At 30.2% G+C, this 25,507-nt stretch overlaps 1 protein-coding gene across 1 annotated transcript in view; it reads left to right on the forward strand.

Moving 5' to 3' along the window:
• The first annotated feature begins 14,798 nt into the window (after positions 1-14,798).
• Positions 14,799-25,507, forward strand: part of LOC143195208 (A-type potassium channel modulatory protein KCNIP1) — a 438,330-nt gene continuing 427,621 nt past the window's right edge. The window contains exons 1-3 of the mRNA XM_076402179.1: positions 14,799-15,104; positions 18,537-18,791; positions 24,466-24,901. Of these exons, the coding sequence (XP_076258294.1) occupies positions 24,748-24,901 (154 nt within the window). The 5' untranslated portion in view covers positions 14,799-15,104; positions 18,537-18,791; positions 24,466-24,747. The remainder of the gene's footprint in view (positions 15,105-18,536; positions 18,792-24,465; positions 24,902-25,507) is intronic.

A 25,507-nucleotide genomic window follows, 5' to 3' on the forward strand; every position in this document is an offset into this window, starting at 1 on the left:
TTAATTGTACATACCCTGTTACGATAAACTGAATGGATCTGATCACGATTCAACAAGCAAAGAACATCAGTTCGACACCGAATCATTTCTAACACTTTAAAAAGTTAGTTACAACTAATTGAGAGCCCCTTCCTCATATGATAACCCTCCCGCCTTAATAGCGACCATTGTTAACACGCTTGATTATTAATTGGTGCGTCTTCGCTAAACAGCCATTGATTGAAAACATCTTCCAGGAAGAATTTATCGGCATTTTAGCTACTTATTATTAATAGATGATTTATGAATGTTTTTACATGTTTGTATGGAGAGAGTTCCTGTTGTTGCTTTCCGAGTAATATTATACGAAGGAAAACAGCTCGGTTGCATGTTTTGTTCCCAGATATTTTGTTTAATATAAATCATCTTAATATTTACTGCAATACTAAATGCTACATGAGTAAGATACGTTTGATACATTTTTTAAAAATAAAGAAATAAGGCATTATATTGGTCCCCTTAGTTCATGCATAATTAAAAAATATGATGTTGATGAAATTAAGCTAAACTAATATTATTATATGGTAACTAATTTTTCTGTCTTAAAGTTATTTTGTAATAATATTAATATTTTAAATTCTATAATATACGAAAGCTTTTAAATGTTAAATTGGAATTAAAATAGCTGTTAACCTTCTGTATATGTTTTCGATGAATAAGTGTATTAACATCAGAACTTTTGTATGTTCAATGACATCCACTTACCTTCAGGGATGAGCTTCACCAAGTCACAATGCATCCACAAAGAAATTATATTCTATACATAATAGCATATACAAGCCTTCCTAATAATAATTTAGTAATTTTGCTATTATACTTAACATAAACACTTATTTTACTTCACATAAATATGGACATAGTTATAGAATAAACCTAGTTCTACTTTATTTGAATATTGTGAGAATAAATGACTATGTTTTTGCTTTTAGATACACTGAGAATGTTGATTTTCATAGGTGGGTCAATTTGAGAGTACCACAATAGAAATAGAAGAGAAATTTGTTTATATATGCAAATTGAAATAAAATAAAATCACTTTAAATAATTAATATACATAAAATGTTATGATTACTATTATTTTTCGGCTACCTTTAAAAATATAATTTAGGTTAAAAGGATTTTACATAATTCTACTTATCACAAAATCATGTTCTGACTATATATTTTATATAGATCGTGGCTGTGTATATTATGTTTCTCTATATGGTATAATGTGTGAGATATCTAGATATAGGGGTTTGGTTTACATTACATTTAAATCGTTACTTGATAAATAAAATAGTTTTAAGGTAAAATAACAGTTTTTTTGTTGCTTTAAATCTTTTTTAGATAGATCTTAATTCTTTTTTCTTTTGAATTAATTCGATTAATTATTGAGAAAAGAAGACAGGTTAATATTGTATTGACAAATATTCCAAAATTATTCGAAGCACTTCTTCGCAAAAGTTCGGGCAAAAAAGTCCGCTGAAACTGTAAGGTCACAAGAAAAATTGACTAAAAGTGCTCAAAGGCCCCTGGATATAAATACACACACACACACACAATACTATTTTAACTACTACTACTAAACCTAAACATTTATTTTAATTTACATTTGTTTTGTTGGTAATTTAAATTTTGTATATGTCACAAAATTATATTATTATTTTTGTATTGTTTGGGCTTGGCACCGACTTCAAACTGATCAGTGGGTAGTAGTTAAAATAATATTGGAAATAGATAAATAGGTTTTGGTAGGTATTAAGCTAAATACTGTGTATATAGTAGAATATAAAATACGTGTGGTAGATAGGTTGTATAAGGTTTTTGTTTATTTTTATTTAGTTATTACTAACGATTATTATGTAAATATTTTATTTTAAAAGGTTTTTTTGTGTTAAAAATATTAGTTTGATTATTTTTTAACATGTAGTGAGTTCCCTACTTATTACTTGAACTTGGTTTACTTTCTTGTTAAAAATATTTTATTTTTCTCTTTTCAGTGTCAGATATTTACTCAATAAATTACCCAGTTACTATATTTAATACTACAATGGATAAGCCAAGTAAAGGTGCAGCCCGTATGTGGAAAAATGGGAATAAAGAAACTATGATTGAAAATAACTAAACAACAACAAAAAGTTATTGTCCTCGCCAGGAATCTAACCCGCGACCTCCGTTTGGGAGCTAAACGCTTTAACTATTACACCATAGAAACAGTTGTCTACAATATTAATTGATTTTATACGCTATAGTTAGTGCTTAAAAAGCAAACTGAATGGCTTCTGCGCTGAAGGGCTTCCAATTTTCCGTCTTATCGGCTCAATATTATACCCAAATATCTGATTATTTTAGATAAAAAATATGTGAAATAATTGTACGTGCCTTTAAAATTTGAGCGTTTCCCTCGATTTCTCCCCAACGGATTCTGATTTGGTTAAAATAGAACAATCGCTGTAGTGCACCCTTTCGAATAAAATAAGAAATTTGAAAATCGGCCCAACATTGACGAAGAAATCGGTGAACATATATTAAAAAATATATATACAGCCGAACGTCCTTTCGAACATCCGAACCTCTTCATTTTTCGATGTTGGTTAAACATAGAAATCAGAAAGTGACATTATCAAGAGTTTGGAAGCCTGGAAACAGCAAAAGTACAGGTGCATCGTATCTAAGAACAATACAAGCAATTAAACTAAAGACAAAATTTAAGAAACAGTTTTTGATCCAAAATAAAATGAAAATAAACTTCTAAAATATATAAAATTAAGATATTTTAAGCATAAATTTCAAGGAAAGTAAGTTACTAGATACAACCAATAACTAATTATAAACTAAAATAAAATGAGTAAACAATAAGAACACTGTGAGAGCGTAAAAATCGTTTTTGTTAAGGATCAAATTGAAAATTCCCGATACAATTTCTTCCTTCTGATCTCGTTCTGGTCCATTACATGGTGCGCATAAGGGAGACGGAAAAATTCTGAGAACTATTTTTGAAGAGGCTTGATGTCGTAACAGACGATCTTTTGATGGAACGTCCGCCGTGATAATTACTTCGATTTCTAACTTTCCGCGTAATGAGTATGATGCGAAGGGCACTAATAACATCACTTGTTCCTGGAACCGGCGTCCAATAAAATTCGACGATGCCGACGTATTGTTCCCTAATGATTTTTCATTTTGGTTATTGGCTGCAGTGAAGTGTAAGCAATGGATGTCCTCCACGTATATATGTTTATGTTTGTCTACATAAGAATTCTATAAGTAAGTTATTGCAATATGTTGTATTTATTCACCATTTTCGAAACATTCAACACATCCGAAAGCAATTCTAAAATTGATTAAAAAAATTTTTTGGGTCCTTTCGTAATTATGAAAATGAAACTTGTTAAGATATCCATCATCCTGGATGAAAACAAGAATCTAAGGAACGTTTTTAAAACAGTTCTTTAATTTCGAAGAGATTTAGTGTTAAAAAATCAGGTGAGAGCATGTTTAAGTCTGTTTTTTCGAATCGGAAAAGATATTTTATTAATGGATTATCTTCCTGCTGGATAATTAATGAACTTAGTTTGTTGTAGTTTCCATTTTAATTTGATAAAACCAGCCCCGAAAAAACCTTTTTCTTCTACTTCACTTTTGTCTACAAAAAACTTAAATTGCTAAAAACAATATATTGAAATAACAATTGTTTTAACATTCAGCATCTTCACTAGACTTAGCTCCCACTGACTTTTGGCTATTTTATATTTTGGAAGCGATTTTCACCAAACTAAGGATACCGTAAAGAACTTCTACATAATATGTATTACTATAATATTATAAGAAATACTTATTACTCACTGAATAGATTATTGAGTCACTAAGGGTAATTACAAAAATCAAATTAAGATATAGTGGTTCTCTTACGGTGTACTTTAAAGTATTTAGAGAAAACCACAGTACCTCGATAAATAAAAGGTACTATAAAATAATTAAAGGTTGTAATGATTTGTAAAGTGTACTGAAGATGGTGAAACTTATACAGAATAATAAAATCATATTTAGAATTACTAATATGTAGTTTTTTTTACTTCCGTGAGCATCTTCCATGGGAAGAATATACCTAATTAAAACCAATTTAAATATAAATAATAATAATAATAATTTTAAACAATAATCAAATAGTAATTCAATTCTTGTCAGTACAAAGTCCTAAAACAATCACATTTCTTGATTAAACAAATCTTGATTTAATAGAAATTAATAATATATCAAATACTTTATGTGTATGGTTGAATTGTCGCTATTTAAGAGCATTTGTCTCCAGTTTTAACATACTTTTCATAGTGGCATATATATTTTATTTAATAAATAAAACACAAGTCAAGAGAGGCTTTTGTATATCAAAACAGTATCGTTTTGTTATATTAAAAGGTCGAAATATTAGACGGTTTGATGCTCCAAATAAGATGAAAAATTAGAGGGGTTAGTAAAGATAAATCCATATCAAATTAAAGAAACTTCAAGATTTATTAAATGTTGTCTAACAAACATAACCAATTCCAACTTCGACAATTTTAAACCATTAACCAAAAAGAAAATTAAGTGTTATAGTAATCAAAGACAAGAGACGTTGAAAAATAATTTCGTTTATAAAAATCGTTACTAGTAATAAAAAGTACATATTTTCGATAATTTTAAACTAAAAAAGTTTTATTTTAAACCCAGTTCAGCCGCAAATCGGATCTCGAATATAAATATTGATGTAACTAAGATAACGCTTTTTATCTAAGTGTGATAGGAAGATGGGTACAACAAGGTATCTCAAAGATAACTCTTCAAACCATCATCTTGAAAGGAATTCTTAGTGAAGTATTTAAGTGACAAAAACATTAATTGTTTACAATTAATAATACAACCGTCCCTAGCGTAGCCAACTTGTGCGTAATACCACAATCTGATGTTGATTGGAAATTTGTATTGTGTGGGGAAAATGTTTATTATAACTATAATGTCAGTAGACAATCAATCAAAATTAATTACCTCAAGTCCTGTTCTGACTGACTTTAAAATCTAGCTTCAGCAACTAAGCACATTTATAGGTTTATATGAAATATAAATTGGATTACAAGCTGTAGAAAGCATTAAAAATACATGCCAAGTTTTTTTTATATTACAATGGCATTAGATATCTTTATTTTCTTTATACCGACCATAAATTAATCAGGTACTCAAGAGCTACAAATTAAACTACTAATGTCAGCGCTGAAGCGATTTACAGTATCTGTAGTGGCATATATCTGGCATAGATATCTGTCATATACCATGCTATGCTGGATTTTGAACAATATGGGCCTGAAGTTCATGATTATAACATTGATAGCACATACTACTGCGGTAAAGTGTTGCGCCTAGAAAACGCTGCGAGAGAATGCTTTTTCCCATACATAAAAATTGTGAGGTCCATAGTCCATACTGCTGATACTACGTTTTCAAGCGCATTGGTGGAGAGAAAATGTAGCGTCCTTAAACACTTAAAAACAAAGAACCGCAATCCACTAGATACAGAAACAGTAGTGTCTTTAATGGCAACAAGGAAAGGGATTAATAAGTTAGGCGGCAGTGTCAGGTTCAACCACCGTCAAGCCAAATACTTTCAAGAAAAATATGGAAAGAATAATCAAACTTAGCTTTTTATGCAAAAAAAAACGTTTTAAAATAAAATATGTACTTAATAATCTTTGTAATAACTAAATAAAAATAAGCAAAAAAAATTATTTAACCTATCTACTGCACGTATTTTATATTCTACTATATACACGTAATTTAGCTTAATACCTACCTAAACCTATTTATCTATATGTAATATTTTTTAACTACTACCAACTTATCACTTCCAAGTCAGTGTCGAGCAACAAATTAGATTTGTTTTGTTCTTAATTAAACGTTTCTTTTTTTGTTCAAAAAACTAAGTTTGATTATTTTTTACATTTTAATGAGTTCCTTATTTATTTTTTTAAGTCGGTTCAATTTTTTGTTATATAAAAATATATTTTTTTCTCTTTTTAGTGTTAGATATTTAATAAATACATTATTCAGTTATTTTATTAAGTATTACAATGGATATCCTAAATAAAATTATAGCCCGTATGAGAAAAAGTAGGAACAAAGAAGCGATGATTGAAAATAAGGAACATTTCTGGCCCTGGGGTCCAGTCATGCAGTAGGTGATTTGATAATAGTTCCAATCAAACTTGAACAAAAAGTCGCTGCTCTGTTGGCAATCGAACCTGCAACCTCTACGTGTGCGCTTAACGTTCTAACCAATACATCATAGAAACAGCTAGCTAGAACTTTTCTATGACCTCATATTATATGCTTAGTGCTTAAAAAGCAAATTGATTGACCCTTATACACTGAATTACCTCCGATTTTTCATCACATCAGTTCAGCAATAACATTATACACAAATATCTGATTATTTTGGTAGCAAAAAATATATTTAAAAACATTGTATATGTCTTTGAAATTTGAGGTTCTCTCTTTGGATTTGACACTAAGATGGAGCAAAAGTCCCGCTACCATTTTGATTGCGCGCCATCTTGGTTATGTGACGTTTAGCTCAGTTTTGCTATAACCATTGTATTGTGTAGACGTCCAAATCTTATTGTGAATAAACATACGCCACGAGAGCGAGCAGAAATAGGGAAAATATTCATTGAAAATAATTGTTCCTATATTACCACTCAGTGGAAATTGCGTCAATGGTAGCGGGACTTTTGACCCACGTTGTACATCCAATATATGTTTTCACCCACCTAATTATTACTACACAAATTCAGTACACTATATTATAAATGAATATCCCAATAATATTAACATATATTAAGATTCTTTAAAAAATAAAAGTGATACAAGCAACTGATACAAGAAAAGAATAATATGAGACAATGCGAAAACGTTTTAGGTACATGATTACCTGGGCAGATCCTGCATTATGTTTTCGTTCGTTTCATGAATCATCGCGAACGCTGGACCTGTCGACAAATAGACAGCGCCCTATAATTTTCGGTTCTTCGCTGGGAGCATACAACTTCAAATCTAAATCTTCGCTTGTTTACTTATTAATTTGCTGGACGAGCGAACGGACAACGGGGTGGTGAAAAAAGAGAAGAAACTGGCGCGAGAACACAGATTGCCTTCGATGCTTTATGCGATATTCGACTAATTCGCATGATGATACTGTGTGGGAGTTTGGATGTATTTTTATATGCTGTTCAATAAGTCACCATGTTTTTATCAGTGTGGACCATTTGTTCATTCTGTCAATGTATCATTTTAAGATATATTTATACATTTTTTATACGAAAAAAACTGAAGAAGTTATTAATATCTTTGTAAAAAAAGATTAATTGATATGAAAATCCATATTGCAATTAGATACTTTCATATCTTATGATATTTTTTTTATTTTCAAAAGTAATTTCTTGAGAAAAATGTCCAATTAACGTCGGTAGAAATAGTTTCATTCAGTTATAACAGTAGATTAATTTTTCTTCGTCAGTTACAGTACTGCTCGGAAAATGTTTTTCTTTTTGCCTCTCTATTATCACACAGTCACTTTGTATTTTCACACTTTATTACAATTAATTCGTCAGATGTCTGAAAGTTCTTCGAGGGTTTAATATACGGTTTCATATAGTTAGTCTCCCAGTTAATTGTCTTCAAACCTTTGGTCATCCAGGTCTTTTTCTCATTGACGTTTTGATGTCACAAAACTTAAATCGTTGGATATATTAAAATAGTGAATGTTGAAAACGTATTTTTAACGTTTCATGATTAGTCTGTATATACCGAATAACTCAATAAATTATAACAGTTATCTAACTCGCGTCATCACAATATAAAATGTATTGCCTTACCATTAAATTAATTAATTTTATATCATAAAATATTGTCCCTCTCGTTCTAGTTAAAAAGAGAAACAATGCTGCCTGCTGTCTCCGAATATATTACAGAATCGTATAATATTCGTCTAGACGTCAAATGTCTGTAAAATTCTTCAAAACGTTACTGATAATTAAAGGTTATAAACCGACGAAAGTTCTTTTGGCGCTTTACTTGATTTGATAAATTTCAAATCGTTACTTAACATTTATCATTACTCCGAATGAAAACACCAAAGCTTCCCTATAATTGTCAAATTGGAATTTTTAAGAATATTTATATATTAAATATTATTTCTTCTAGTATTGCTCTGAAGTAAAACACATTTTTTTATCACTTCAGAGCAATACTAGAAGAAGGAATATCTATATATAAATATTCTTAAGAACTCCAATTTGACTATTATAAGGCAGATACTCTACAGCTGTGATGTGTGACAAACAATTTGCAATATACTATTTAACGGTAACTATATTCTGTTTAATTTAACAAAGATTATTCGGAAGACACCGAAATTTCTTCACTACTTGCTTTTTTCACTATATTTTTATTAATTATTATATTCGATTCTTTTAACCAGTAAAACATGTGTCATTGGAATATTAAAAACGTTATATCTCAAATTAACTACCAAATTGAATGAAAATATTGATTTTATTTATCCAAATGCCAAAAATATTCAATACTGTCAATTTCTTCAATTCTACTGATGCATTGTCAATAGATTACTGAATAAATCTGTAAGTGTTGTTACATCAGCATGCCGTTGTAAAGCTTTTTGGGTGGTGTGTTCAGCATATTGAGGAATAATATAATAGAGAAAGAAGGCACGAAATTTGTAAAATTTTTAGATTTCTTGATCAAAAAAAATATTAATTTAATGAACTAAATTGCTAAGAATAATTTTAAATATTAACAAAAATGGAAGCATATCATTAGAAAAATTACTTAATGATATAGAAATAAATCAGGTCTGTAAGTCTTTTTGAAAAAATAAAATTCCGTAATTTCGTTTGATTGCATATAATAAAGAGATCGATCGATGAAGAGATAAGTTTTTAAATTGTAAATCTATGTATATATAAATATATATATATATATATATATATATAAATATATATATATATATATATATATATAAATATATATATATATATATATATATATATATATATATATATATATATATATATATATATATATATAACAAATATTTGCATACATTATGAAATATATATTTTATTTTCTTCACATACGTTAAATGTTGATTATTAAAATTACACTATAAAAGACACTGGTTTATTAAAGTAAGACTTTAGCGAATTTCGCGGTTTGTTTTTTCGATATGGCGCTCATATACTCACGAATCGACATTCTTCGGCATCGAAAACTACGGTCTTGGGACTCGTTAAAGTTTTTTACTCAAACGGTTCCGTCTTAGCAACAGGCAGACAGTGATGATTATGTTTTTAAAATAACTCATGATTTCGACGTTTTCGATTCTGCTTCATAGCTAATTATAATTGATTTCGTATGTCATTGTCTTACTTTGGGTTGTGACCGAATTGGATATTACCGCATTACATGTTTTTGATTAGTTTGTCTATGTTGTTCTCAGTTTATTTAATGATTATAAACAAGGTTAATTGCTAACTTATTTTGTTTTCTATATTATATTAATAGTAGTTTTTCAGCAGGATTTTTATGATACTTTTCAGCGAAGTAATATTCGACACAATTAGCAAGCTTCTGTCAGCATTTTAATATAAATGCTTCTATTTTTAAATTATGTTTTTTCTGCTCTTATGTTTATTTTCGAACAACTGTGTATTAGGATGGACATAAGTCCTGAACTACAATTTCTAACGAATTCGATATTATTAATTAAGTATTAAAATTATTAATTAATATATTAAAAATTGCTACTAGTATCGTTACAGTTTACTAAAAGACCAACTTCAGAAAATATATGTACATCATTTGTTGATAATATATCATTTAGTTTTGTAGAAAAGTAATTAAAAATGTTTAAATGTGATATTTGAAGAGTAGTGACATATACATATTTAATGCTGTACAAATATTAATCAAATGAGACTATAGTGTGAAATTGCATAGCATAATATGTATTTTTCTGTCCTATAAATATTCTATAGTAATTGGATTTTTTGAAATTTGAAACTTGTCCAACGATAGTCACTATTTTGTTAATCTTCCAGGCAATTTACGATTTCCATTTCGAAAGAACGATTTATTTTTGATATTTCATAAGAAGTGAAGCTCCGCTCAGACTGGTTACGATTCATATATCGAAACAAGTAGTAATCGGAAAGAGCAAAGTCTGCAGAATAAGGTGAGTAGTTCCGGTTTTAATGTTCCCAAATATGTTTTCACCGACTTTGCACCATGTGGTCGAGTGTTGTCATACTGAAGAATAACACTGTTGTATCTTAGCTCAAATTCCAGCCTTTCATATTCCATTAGATTGAATCTTATATTCTTTAGATAGAATGACACATTCTGAAAAGTGAAACCTATCAGCCAGACTTCAACATGAAGTTAATTATAAATGTACCCAATGCGATTTAATACATACACTTTAACATTAATTAATTTGTAGACCTGATTTTGTGCCCAACTTCATGTTTTGTACTAACACACTTGATCAAAGACTATTATTTATTACCGTTATATAAATATAATTACACTGCTTTGTTTTAAGAAGGTAAAAGTAATTAAAAAGGTTCAAATATGATATTTGAAGAGTAGTGACATATACATATTTAATGTTGTACAAATATTAATCAAATGAGACTATAGGGTGAAACTGCATAGCGCAATATCTATTTTTCTACGAGATAATATTTGATAGTGTAGGAAAAGCCACCAGCAAGAGGGACCTAAATCTATTGAATAAACTGTGCAATGACAATTTAATTCATTATCCACATAAATGACAAACGGTTTTAAATCGGTATGATGTCTGATATTATATAACCATTCTAGTATAGTAGTTTAGTATTTTAATAAATTTGTTATTTCTTAAAATGTTATTATTTTTACAGGAAATAAATATTATTAGTGGAAAAATGATTTTTTCTGTTTTAATATTTAAATGAATCCAAAAATGTCCGCCGATATCAAATGACGTTTGTATACTGTTAGAAAAACGAATGAATGAAACTGAACGTAAAAGCACCAAATAATTTATTATACAAATTGATATGACAATCGATACACTAAAGTGTATATGTACTCATAATAATATTGAGAAACATGATAAAGATATTATAAAATATTGTGGCAGTCCGCATATGAAAGAAGTTCTTGAGTTCTTTCATATACTTCCAGGATATATCCGTAAAATTAGTAAAACTCTACATATATTTTTGTCCGAATATAGAAAAACGATCAAACACGAAGTACCTTTGTACCTATAAATGTTTATTTTTTAATTTTTTAGTCCCCTGTACTTATATGTATTATTGCACGTACGATCTCAATATGAGTATAAAAGAAATTAAAATAACAGAGCAAAAAGGTACATAACCAATCATATAAGACATATGTATTATTTGACGATTAAAATGTAGAGTAGTTGCATATGGTTAGGATCACAATATGGAAATAAAATAAAAATAATATATGAGAACACGTAAAAATGGCACAGTAAAAAGTGGACATGACTAAACACATATATATGTATATAGAAATTTGTACAAGGTATAAAAGACACTTGAAGAGCAACAGTGATCAGATCTAATGTTGTAGATTAAGGACTTTAGGTAATCTAGGGATATATATTTTTTAATCTAATAAAAATAATAATGATTTACGCATAAATCGATTTTCTTTGATGCTTCTCCACAACACTCATTATTGAACAATGCGTAATTCAGTCTGATTGGTGGTCAACTTATCATGAATATAGTAATTGTTGACTTAAACAGTAGTATTATTAAAGAGTGTTAGATAGTATTAGGAAATCACTGTTAATGAGTTTGCGGTAATGGCCAAGAAATACCCAAATAAACAACAGCAATCTATAGCAGTGTGTGCTTGAATGAAATTCGTATGTGATGTACAATTACATAATTTCCCCACTTCATACTTTCAATATTGTCAAGGAGGTACTCGTTTTTCAATAGTTAGAACTTATGTTTATAGAAATATGATACATAATTATGGCAAACTAAAGTAGTTGTACTAGAAGAGGCAGCACATAAAGAACAATAAGATGATTTTATTATTAGACGTTCGTAAAACGTGCAAATTAGTTCATTATGAATCCCGTCCACATTTCGCGATATACCCAATCGAAACAAAAGCCAACAATTCCGATTTCTGCTGCTCATTTGAGCCTACGAAATTTCAAATATGTCATAAAGACCATAAAGACAACCACACACGGCGGTCGACGGTTCGACACGTACCGCAGAATACCTGCCCTTCGAGTAGCAGACGAAAAAAACGACCATTTAGAAACAGACAAGCTAATTATACAATATTTTAAATCGTTCCGAGATAATTCGCGTGAATTATCTGGGGAGATTCTCTTGTTCAAATACAATCAGTATCTAGATTATTACTAACGTTTTAAATAACATAGAATGATCGATAAAATAATATCGAATTGTTCAACAAATATAATAGGTTTATTTTTTATATATTTTTCAGTAAATTTATTTCACATAAAACATGACTAATATACTTAATTTTACTTTTTCATGTTTTTCATGTTTGTCACAATTTTACTTATATTTTTTATTATTTTACACAATTTGATTTACACATAATTTTTGAATAAGGGGTTTTCATAGAAATTACATTACTCGTCCCAAATATTTCATTTAAAAAATTATGTTGGCTTGTATTTAACGAATATATGCTGGATTTCCTGGAAGTTTGTGAATCTTCCGCAATTCGTATACAGGTCGAGAAGCAGCTTTGCGTCTAGTACGATACTACAAATTTCTTGAACAGTACGATGTTAGCGCTGTGTTGGCAGATACTTTAGTTCGTGTTAAAGTACTAGCCCAAAGAAGCTAGTTACAATGTTTCCTTATATTATTGTTATATAATATCTCAGTGGTATTATTAAATAATATATTTTAAAGAATACTTGCTCAATCAGCAATAGCATGCAGTCCTAAAATAGTAAAAAACTTATTCCATATATTTGCTTACATCAATATTAACATGTATTCTTTACCAGCTAAAAAGCTTAGTCCTCCTCTTATTACATTATTTTACCCCATCCGTCAAGCTTCTATTAGGAATGGTTATTGATGCCCAATTGCAAATCTCTATGGATATAACTGTTTCTGGAATAACAGGAAAAATTAAAATTATTCCTCAATGCCTTGTACTGAAACCCATAAATTATGTGTAGATTCCATTATGTCCATGTTACCATTACGTTTAGCAAGAGGAAATTATAATATTAATGATATAGCCAAATAGATCAATTTTCGTGTCTGAAAACGCGCATTGGCGATACGCATTACTTTCATTACATAGTATTACATCGCTTGCTGGTAGAAAATTACGGCGAGCACACTTTAAACTTAAAAATATGTGAGGCATGGTTTCGAAAATGTGAAAAAAGTGGTGATTTTGATGTGCAAGACAAAGAAAGTTCTGGTAGATCGAAAAAGTTTAAGCGTTATACGTTATTCAAGAAACGATTAGCAGTCGATTACGAGCTATAGGGAAAGCTAAGCGCAAAAAAATAATTGTTATCACCTGGCGAAGACGACTCCAAGGCCAAATCGCTTTGATCGAAAGACAATACTATATTTTATGGGACCAGAGTGGTGTGGTGTATTACTAACTGTTGAAACCTGGTGGAACAGTTAATCCTAATCCCTACTGATACCAATTTGAACTATGCATTGATCGTAAAACGTTCAAAATGTTCCTGAAAACGCGGTAAAATTATTTTACAGTACGATAACAGGCCATCTTGTAATGCAATACTGATCAGGGAAGGGTTGAAAGCAATTGAACAACATATATTATCGCACCAGCAACTCTCCAAACCTTGCACCGTCCGACTATCAACTTTTCGCATCAATGGAACACGCGCTTGCAGAGCAGCAGTTGGCCAATTTAAAAAATGTTAGAAAATGGCTCCATGAATGGTTTTGCTCAAAAGACAAACAGTTATTTTGGGATGACATCTATAAATTCACTGAAAGATAAGTAAGAGGTATAGAATTAAATGTCCTAATATATGTTCCCATTTTCTTCAAAATTATATATATTTTTTCCAAGCAAAAACGCTGGGTGTATCTCGTAGAATAAATGTACAATATATCGAACTAATTTTGATTATAATTTAGCCACGAAAATATAGCACAACGCTAAATGCAGTCTATTTATGCCCTACGCACCAAAAAATGGCGCCTAAATAAAAAATAACAAAGACACAAGTCGAAATGTTATGAACATTCGCAAGATTAAAAGCCTTGGCGACTCTTGTTGAACAAACCGATAAAATGAATCGAAAAGGCGATTGTAGTGTCATCTAGATATTGGACCTTGCACAACGATTTTTCCAAAGCTTCCCAGAAAGCTAAATCCCTATTTTCAGTGTGATTTACATGAATGATAAAAGCGCCTAAGCAATTCGTACGTTTACACTACAGAATCTGAACAATGACACATATTTAGCATCACATATGTGTCAGATGAATAATACCCGCATAGAAAAACCTCTGTGATCCTAGCCAATAATGATCGGATGGCAGGCTGGTGACAAAATTCTCTACGTTCATCCGAAAATAACTTGGATTCGATCCAGACACCACCTGAGAGGATCTCTATTTAATGTTTTGGTATACAGTAACGATATGACTCCGCTTCAAATAAGATCAAGTCGGGCGCGTAAGTCTGGACCACGTGTCGGTACTGTTTGATCGCTTCGCGTTTGTTTATTTTCGTTTCACTCGTCTCGAAATGGTGTTTGAATGATGTTAGTAGCACTTAAAAACTGAACGATAAACACATTGATCGAAATTTAATTGTAATTAAACGGGATTTTTCGTGTTTATCGCCGGATCGGTTAATGTAATCGGATGTATCCTCGTTTTCCGTCAGGTCTCGGTGATGTTTGTTTGGATTCGTTCGACGATTTGATTGCGAAATAGGTAAATCAAGTCTAAGATGCTAAATTAGCCTTTTTACTGTCTGTTAAAACAGATGGAAAAACATTCGAAAAATTCGGTTTACATTCCTACCAAGTTTTTGTTTCTTAAAAACAAAATTTTACTATCTGTCATCGCAATATCTACATCAGTTATATTTAAAGTTAACGAACATAATAAGTACACTTAATTTCACATCATTTGAATATACAACAGGCTTTGATTTCAGTAGGATAATTAATTAAATTCATTTAAAATTAATACGTGTCTTCAATTCGTAGCCATGACTTTGAAAAGCAAAGGATCTAATGCCAAATATTCTCCACTAATTTTTTTTTATAAATAAATATTATTATTAACAGATAATTTATACACCTTCTTCATCGTGATTAGTATGAATATTTAAAGGGATATCAAAATTTCTTTGTTATTTTTCAACAACTATTGTTTTATACAAAAGCAGACAGAATGTGACATATCCATGTGTATTCTTCGAAATATATTTCTTCTCACAACCAAAATCGAAGTTTGCAATAACATGAATTCTACAGTAATGTGTTAGGATCTTGCATGCATTTGGATGAGATATATCTATTGGTGAAAAGCCTAATCCTATTATTTTTCACAAAGATTTTTTTATATATCAGTATTATTATTAACAGATTACTTATACATCTTCTTCATCGTGCATAGTATAAATATTCAATAGCTGTCGTGATAATCAACATATCTTGTTATTTTCAATAAGTAGAGTTTTATGCACAAGCAGGCAAGATGTAACCTATCCATGTGTATTCTTCAAATTTTATAATTTGTAACAACAAAAATTGGAGCTAGCAGTAAGAGTAATTTGATATTCATGTACTAAGAATTTGCGTGTCTTTTAATAACCGATATATAGTTCTTAAAAATTCGCAATATCAATATAAACAATTTAACCTTTTTTGTATAATTTAATTATTACATTGTTACTAGTCGTTTCCGACTAACCTACAATTTATCTTTATGATAACTTAAATCTAGGTATATAACTAGGAGAACCCATCGGCCCTATCTGTCTGTATCACTGCAGTATTTCTTATTATATGCACCTCACTACACAACATTGACTATTTTAAGTATGTGTCCTGCTCTGGTGGCATCCAAATGTTGCAATACTTCAATATTCTCATGAGAATGGAGTCTTTCCTCATATCTTTCCTTCAGTCATGCCTCCTTGCAATTCTCTTGATTTCTTTTCTTCACTGACTGTGAGTATCTGGTCTTGATGTTGGTAGTTACTCCTGTAGTACTTGGGTGTGCCCAAAATACTTCTCAGGACTGAAGAATTTTGAATTTTGTTTATGTTACTCCTTGCAGAACATCCCCATAACTATATATGTTAAAAATACACTTATGCACTACATAAGTTTGTGTGGTTTCGTTTGTTTTAATATTCATTCTGATTCTCTGTGTGTTGTCCAGTAGCTGTATTGCTTCCACGTTGCTTTGATTTAGCAACCTTATTTCATGTTTTAAGACGAATTCTTGGTTCACTTCGTATATACCACTTTTTGTCTACAGATTCCCATTTAACCTACCACCGAGATGTGTTGAGAGATATTTAGTTAGGTATTCTGCTTGAGAAATCGCTCATCTGTCAAGTGGTATAATTAATTTTTTGTCATTTTTCAGCAATTCAAAATTAGCATTGTAGATTTGGAGCTATTGAGCTATATTTTCAATCCTTTAGTCTATTTGTAGATCTTGTACTTTTTACTACTACTTTAGACGGCGATATATCTTTTGCCATGATAACTGTGTCGTCGGCAAATGTTTCAAGTAATGCATATAGTATAATATAGAGAAGATACAGGAGTGGTCTCAAAATACAACCCTGTGGACCTCCAGCTGTCATAGCCGGGGAAATGTTTCTGAGACATCCAGGAATATTACACGGCCCTATTGCTTTTCAACAACCCCGGTTACTCTGGGCACTTGGTTGAATGTCGAATTGTGGTTTGTTATTTTAATGTCGTTGAAAAAGAACGGCTTGGGGGTCAAAGAGTTCGAAGACAATGAAATGCAATAAATTAAGATTTTATATATGGTGTAATAAGAAAAGGAAAAAAACTTTTAAAAACTTTTAATACCTTTCTTGGGTGTTGATCTTAGGAAGTAATTTTTAATATTTTTAATATTCTCAAACTCTTTAAGTGGTAAAATATTCTAAAGGTCCATCTCTAGACTATCAAAAAATGTGTCAAAAAATATTTATCTGTTGAAGCTTTCGAACGAGCAGAATATATAACACTCTTATAATAATATTGAAGAATACTTAAATATTTAGGGTTAAACACCAATAACACCATTGATTATTTGTAATTTTTTTTTATTAATCTCTTAGAACGTCAACAATCTGCCCGTGGGCAATAAGTATTATTGTTTGATTTCCATTATATAATATAACCATCCTAACATGTAGAAGATTACTTTAGTAAGTGATCTGCTGTACAACTTATAATCTAAATCTTATTCTAGATACTATTCTATCTTATTTTAAAGTCTATCCTAACTTATTCTAACTTATTCTAGAAATTATTAAATTTCACTATATATATCTATTAATCAGTTCGTATTGTAGTTTGCGTTTGAGCCCACGCACTTCACCGTCATCGCGCACATTTAACTGTTTACTAACACTGGAAACTCTGGAGGATATCTATGTTAGATTTGCTAGTCGTACCTCACAGTTCAATACCATAGGTCCAGATGGGCCTAAGTATTGACTTATATAGCTAAACCTTGTTCGATAATGATAATTTAGATTTACGCCCTATCAGCTAATACTTTTGCTTTAGTTTAAGCCCAAGTTGTTTGCGTTTTGTCACTATATGTTTTTTCCAAGTCAGACGGCGATCAAAATGTATTCCCAGATATTTAACATTGTATGCTTGCGGAAGTTCATGATTATTAAATTTTACCGAGGGATATGTTCTTCTGCAAAAGGTGAATGTCATACGGGCAGATTTTGCCTCATTTGCTTTGATACGCCACGTTTTCAAACCTAATTCGACTTTGTTAAGATGAAGTTGGAGGTTTTTTGTGGCTGATATTGGATCCTAGTGTAATGATAAGTCCGCTGTATTGTCAGCATATGTTGCAACAGTAGTAGTCGGTAGGTGAGCTAATTAAGAGTATTCGTCACCCTGTTTGTCAATAAAATGTCTGTTTGTGAGGTACGATCTCAGCAATTGAAATTGCGTATGGGACAAAAGCACTTGTAAAGGATAAATGTTACAAAATGTCAGGTGTTGCTTAAACATTCCCTTTGGATGCGGAAAAATGTTATTAAATTGCGCTTTGCACGAAATTGCTTTTCTGAATTAAACTATAGTATAAATATCTATGATGCTGAACACTCTGATATTGATAATTATTCTGAACCTTAACAAGGATATTGGAAGGTATTGTACTAATGCAATGGTCAGTGGACAATGCTATGTAAAAAAAACCCAAAGCCCAAGACCAAAAATAAATATCCCTACTAGAATTGTAGTGACCAATAAATATTCAATATTCAGGAAACAAACGAAATCTCAACAAAACGTACCCGCAAAGGATCTCATTTCCGTATATAAACCCACTCACCATTGAGACAGTCAATTATCCTCGTATATCAAGAAGTAAATCTGAGGACACCTTAGAATGGTATGAGATTATTTCGAAACATCTCATTTTATAAACATTAAATCTTTTATTAGAAAAAAAAATAAAATTATTATATAACATCACGATTATCCTTAAAATAGTAACACAATCTTTATAGTTTATAGTGTCAGTGTTATATCAATATTTTAGCCATGAAATATGCGAGGCCAGAAATTTTTTTAATTGATATAAATCATGTATTTAAAATGGAAACAAATCAATTCGATCTAAAAATAATGAGAATTAAATTGACGAAATGAAAAAATAACTTTTGATTTCCAATAAATAACTTGGGCTAGATAAATCTGAAATAATTCGTCTGTCGTTAGCTAGACAAGTAGCTGGCGTTAGCCAAGTAATCTATCAACGGAGAATATGGATTCTTTTATAATTTTAGTTGTATTGAAAAAATGCAAGGACTGGTAACAACAAGGATTTATTTTTAAATTAGTAATTCTGATCAGTTTATTTTCACCGTTTCACATAAGTAGCTAAATATTAGCAATTAAATTATTTATAAAATAAATCTAAGTAGATTAATTATAGCATTCTATATCAAATTAACTCACCTTTAAATTTTTGAAAAAGGATACTATAATAACTTTATAATATTTAATATTCAAAAATAAATAGCTAAAATTGTCAAGTGAAAATGCTAATACATATATAGTTATATTTAAATTTAATTTTTAATCGAAATGAATTTATATTTTTTTAAATTTTATATTTAAAATTATTATTTTTATCTATAAATTGCAAAATACTTGTCTCGTTCTAATTTCAAGTTACTATATCGACTAATTTTCGAGTTTTGCGAACACAAATATACACAAGGTGAATCTATATATAGAAAAATAGTAGTTATTATATAATAAAACAATAAAATAAATAATATAAAAATATTATTTTAATATTATTACAAGAAAACATAAATAAACTTAAAAGCCTAGAAGCTTAAATTGTTAGATTAGTCGAGCATATGTTAGTCATACTGAAGAATAACATTGTTGTGTCTTTGCTCGTATTCTGACCGACTCCATCTATAAAAGTAACACCATCTGTTTTAAATCCTTTAAAATGAATTTATAAGTAAATATTATTAAAAAATTATATAGTAAGTTTATTTAGATCCTTTTTCCCTTACCTTTTAAATCCATTTATAGTATTTAAGCATATATATATATATATATATATATATATATATATATATATATATATATATAAGTAAGGTTTCTAGTTGATTGGACTTGTTATTCTTAGTATTCGTCGCTCAATAAACTTGGACTATTCGAATTTGCTTCGATACTTTCAAAAGTAAAGCTAGAAAAAGTAAACACAAGATTTATAAAGAATAACAAGCAATGTAGCAAAAATATTGAACTGAAGTAAACAAGATGAAGCATACAGAAAATGTTGTAACAAATAGTAGATATAGTACACTTACGAAGGGAACCTTCGATTATATACAATACAATACGTAAAATTCGTCAAAAATATCATAATTTATATGCGAATGTTTACATGTTTACATGTTTACATTTTCTACAGTACGGTACGACAGCAGACAGGCCGCGTTTTTGAAGACAAGGAACGTCTCGTAAAGCTGAAAATGCAGCTTTGGTACGCGATAGTGTTGCAGAGTCTCCACAAACATCAATTCAGAGACGTGGTTCTCAGTTACACATTTCTGCACGCAGTTTAAGGCGAATTTTGAAAACTGATTTTAAAATGTTCCTGTACAAAATTCAAATATTCCGAAAATTATTACCGAGAGATCCTGACGAGTTGACTGCAGTAATACAATCTTAAGGATGTCTGGTGAAATTGGAGATTTCTTGTCTAAATTGACAATGAGCGATGAAGACCATTTTCTTCTCAGTGGCCATGCCAATAAACAGAACCGTCGGTTTTGGGGAACACAGAATGCTCAATTAATTCATGAAACATCATTGCACCCACTAACAACTGTATGTGGTAGTATTCATGTTGAAAACATCATTGGTCCCTATTTTTTTAAAGACATGATTCGAAATTTTCTTGTGCTTGAAATGGAAGATCAAGGACTAGTGGACATTTGGTTTCAGCAAGATGGGACCACAGCACATACAGCTCGTTCAACGATTCAATTATTTAATGACGTTTTTCCTCGAAGATTAATTTGGCGAAGTGGCGATTTAGCATGGCCAACCAGATCTCCGGATTTAACAGCATCAGACTTTTCCTTATGGGGTTTTTTAAAATCAAAAGTTTATGTGATGAGCCCCAAACAATTCAACATCTTAAAGACAATATTCGTCACGAAATCGAAGAAGTTCAACCTCAGATGTTGCAGGATATCATGAAAAATGTCTTATACGAGCCGAAAGTTGTATAGCGAATCGCGGTAACCATTTAGCCGATATAATTTTTCAGTCATAACGAAAAAAAATGTAAAGACCAAATAAACTTTTTATGAAAACCACACTTACTTATTTTTTTCTTTGAGCAGAATTATTGCCAATGAAAATGGTAGCGGGACTTTTACCATAACACGAAATATGTGGAAATGTGGAAGAAATCTGAAATGTATTGGCGGTGCATCAGAATCAGAACTCATAATATTGATATGACTGTAACGATATTTCCTTAATTTTAAATTTTATACTTATATATTTATATTATTATAATTTTTTTCAATTGGTTCTAAAGTGTTGAGTCGTTTCTGTTGATTGTTATACTCTAGTTTTTATACAATAAATTTTGATTTATTATATTATATATTGTCGACTTATTTCACTGATGTTATTGTAAATATTAACTAACATCTTTGAATCTTCAAAACATCTTTATTTTATTTTAATATCGATATGCCTTTATATAACAACTATCGATGTATATTTTACCTCTATTGCCCGAAAATAATTTGTCGCATAACGTCAATTTCCGTAAGATTATAGTTTATCAGCCTCGACTAGTTATTGTTCTGTATATGTATACATATCTTACAAAGCATGACAATAAAAGAAATAGCTACAGCAAATATATAGCCCGTTGATACTATCCAGTAATCGCGCTATTTACTTCAAACGACAACTAAGGTAGTAAAATATCAACTAGTTACACCAAAACTAAAACAAAACAAAGAACAAAACTCGTTAAATATGTCAATAAAATCGGTAGTTCACATTCAACAATCATGTTTGTTTTGGAATTGGCCCGATTGTATTTAGGAAATAATGTTAATGAGAACTCCTAAATATGTCTAGGATCGTTTAGATTTGGATTACATTAATATAAATATTATTCTTCGATCACTTTATAGAATAGTATCAATTTTCACTATTGTTATCGTTTTTGGATCAATAAACCACTGTGAAAGTTCTGTAGGCGTTTGTGTATTTATATATCGTATATTTCGAGAAATGAATGGTATAACTTTTTGATAATAGTAATAAATAGGTTTATTGAAAGAAACTTTTCTATGAATATTTAATAATTTAATATGTTGATTTAAGCTTTCCACACCATCTGTGTTTATGTAGCCATATAGATAATGTTACAAAACAAATACAGGTTACATACAAATTTATGTTTGTTATTGTCCTATGCATGAATGCAAAAACCGGCAAGGAAAATGATCCCAGCCACGCCAGTAACCAGACTGAGTAAGACAGGATGTCTTCTGCGATGATTTCTAAGTTTGTCACTCAATCGGTAGGCTTAATGCTGAGGACCGTGGTTCGGGGCCCACGTTAAACTGTAGGTCCAGTCCAGATAAACCGTCGTTGCTAAAAAGGAGACTTTAAAACACAAAAAAACCGCGGCATTATCATCACTAATATTTTATTATATTTACAATTTATAAGTCACACTGAACCTAACAGTCATCATCATCAACGGAAAAGTCACGATCATATTACGTTTATTTTCACATTCCGGACCTAAAGAATAACGAAAAGGAAAAAAACCCACAACAGCAAATAAAAATGACCCTGTTGAAACTTCCAGGCGCGATGTTTATTCGCTGCCATTATTCTCCAAAATATTTACGATGAAAATAACTTTAAATTGTTTTGCTAACTGTAAGAATAGATGTAGGTTTCGGGTTGCCTTACCAGGCCTCTTTGAAGAGATCGGTTTTTGAGGATTGCATGGTTTATCTATAGAAGTACTTCAAAACGGTAAATTGTATTCAACAGGAAACAGAATTTAAATATATACTGTACTCTGTATACAGATTTAGGTTTAAAGTTAGTCCTACATATGAAAAATGTTAGTAATTCATCAATTTTCTAGTTATTAACACAAAATTTAAAGAAAAGTTATTATAACCGATAAAAGCAATAGCCTTAATTTTTTCGTACTATTCTCTAAAAATTAATACAGAGCTAGCTTAACATAAGGAATTATCAGAGCAATCATTCAGAAAGAGGTAAAATGGAAACCAGATGGTCTGAGAGAAATATCAGGAATAATATAATACAAAAATATTATTTATTTTTCTAAAATCATTCTTCGCATTTTGATGATAACATTGTTTCCAGCCTGAAATAGTTTTCTTCATCTTCTATTCGGTTTGAACCTTCTCGTTGTACTAAAAATGCCTTAATTGATTCTTTGAAGAAGCCATGGAAAACTAATGTATCAGTATTATGATTAAAACATAAAAATTATCAGCATATGTCATATATCCATTCAAATGAAACTTAATGCTCAAACAAATAAGGACTAAAAAATAAATATAATGATAAAAATAAAAATAAAATTGTGAATGAGTTAAAAAAAGGGATCTTAGAAAGGTATCATTAGTGCTAAGGTATAGTATATTGAATAAACAATCAATAACCAAGTTTATTATCAATAAATTCTGATGATGTTGCAATGTTGCCGCATCAATATCAAATTTCGCTTTCCTACGTTTACCTCTTTGTAACCTTTAATTATTATCAGTAATGTTTGATAGAATTTTGTATACGTTTGTTGAAATTGATTTGGTTACATATTCCAACGCATTAGACGGCATTCTGTTAATATTAACTATGGTAGAATAACGAATTTTACGAAGTGCATTTGGAATATACATTGGCTGTTTTATTAGACCGACTATATTATCATATTAATGGATATTCTGTTGTGTGAATAATTTCATGTAACCATTAAATTCGATAGATGAGTGTTACGAAAAAGGTCAAAGGTAAGTAATGGGTACCAGACGAATTAAAAAATGATGGCAACAATTTTCATTACAACGCTCCGGTACATTGCAACATTTCTGAAGGATACTAGAAATAGTGCCTGGTGATTAAAATTGCTAAAAATTGAAACTGTTTCGAAATATTGCCTACATTGTTCTATCGACACAATATGTTTGCCAGAAAGTTGGAAAAAAATTATAGAAAATGCTGTATTTCGATTTCTATATATTGTACCCACTTTTCTCAATAAATTCATAATTTCAGTGAAAAAAATATCATAATACATGGTAGTACCTGATATACATAATCAGGATTCGGTTTTATTATAAAATGTTATTGTCATGCAACTCTCCATACACCAAATTAATACAGTATTTTGATTATGTGCACTACATTTCATCAATTTTATATAAACATTTTCAGATATAGGCAATAATTAAATATTTATTTCCGAAATCTTATGTTTTATGTTAACTATTATAAGACATGTATGTTTCTAGACAACCCCCGTAATGTCGGCCTTATTTTTTTCGAACTATTTAGACAAGAGTTGTATATTTTATGATTGAAGTTAAAAGGTATTGGAGATATTTCGTTTTATATTTAGTATGGGACTTTTGAAGTGCTTATATTCGTAACAGTAAACACATCAAGAATTATTAATATAATGATTTCGAAATTCCTGATTTAACCTAACTAACCAACGATCGAATTGGCCTTTGGAAGTGGAAATATCACGCCGGGAGTGAAGTGGACTTTTTCGACGTGATTTCGGTCGAACAATGAGCAAATCGGAACAGAAAAGTGAACACGTGGTGTTGGAGATCTTCTCCTCGGACGATCCGCAACGACGTACGTCCAGAGTGTCGCGATGTTCTCGAATCAGCGAAGAAGAACAAAAAGAAGAAAATATTTGTTTAAGGTTTCTGAAGAATAGTAAGTTTCTGCTTAATTTCAGTTGATATTTTTTAATTAAATTATGTATGCGATTAATTAATATCTCTAGCGAGCTAGATACAGATATAATAATAATCGGATGGAGAAATCTTTGAGCTATATGAAGGATGCTATAAAAGTTTTCCAGGTAATCAAATATCTTCAGTTAGTTTCCAACAATGAACAGGTGGTTCCCAATTAGCTTGCAATTTATAGTATACTGCACCAAAAGAGTCTAGTTCTGAAGAATCGGGGAATGCACACAAGTATATGAATTTGCAAGGTGGCCAGGTGTTGAAAGTTATACGCATATTTGAAGAATATAATATAATACTCTAAGAGCTAGCAACATTTTGGAGAGAGAATTTCAGGTAAGCTGATCTTTTAACATACCATCTCTTTCACTCTCTTGGTCAGCATCCCGGCCAATTTTGACATTAAATAAGAATGGATAATTTATGACTTTGGTAGGCGATACATTCGATATATCGATATTTTTGTTATACAATATTTTTCGATATTTAAACAAATATAAATATAATTCTTTAACACTATAAAAAACCATATACATCTTATGTTACAGGTATAATTTTGAATATTTTTTTA

Source organism: Rhynchophorus ferrugineus, unplaced genomic scaffold (genome assembly GCF_030347505.1).
Source record: "Rhynchophorus ferrugineus isolate W39M unplaced genomic scaffold, kcgeb_rfMv2 rfM4, whole genome shotgun sequence".
Lineage (NCBI taxonomy): Eukaryota > Metazoa > Arthropoda > Insecta > Coleoptera > Curculionidae > Rhynchophorus > Rhynchophorus ferrugineus.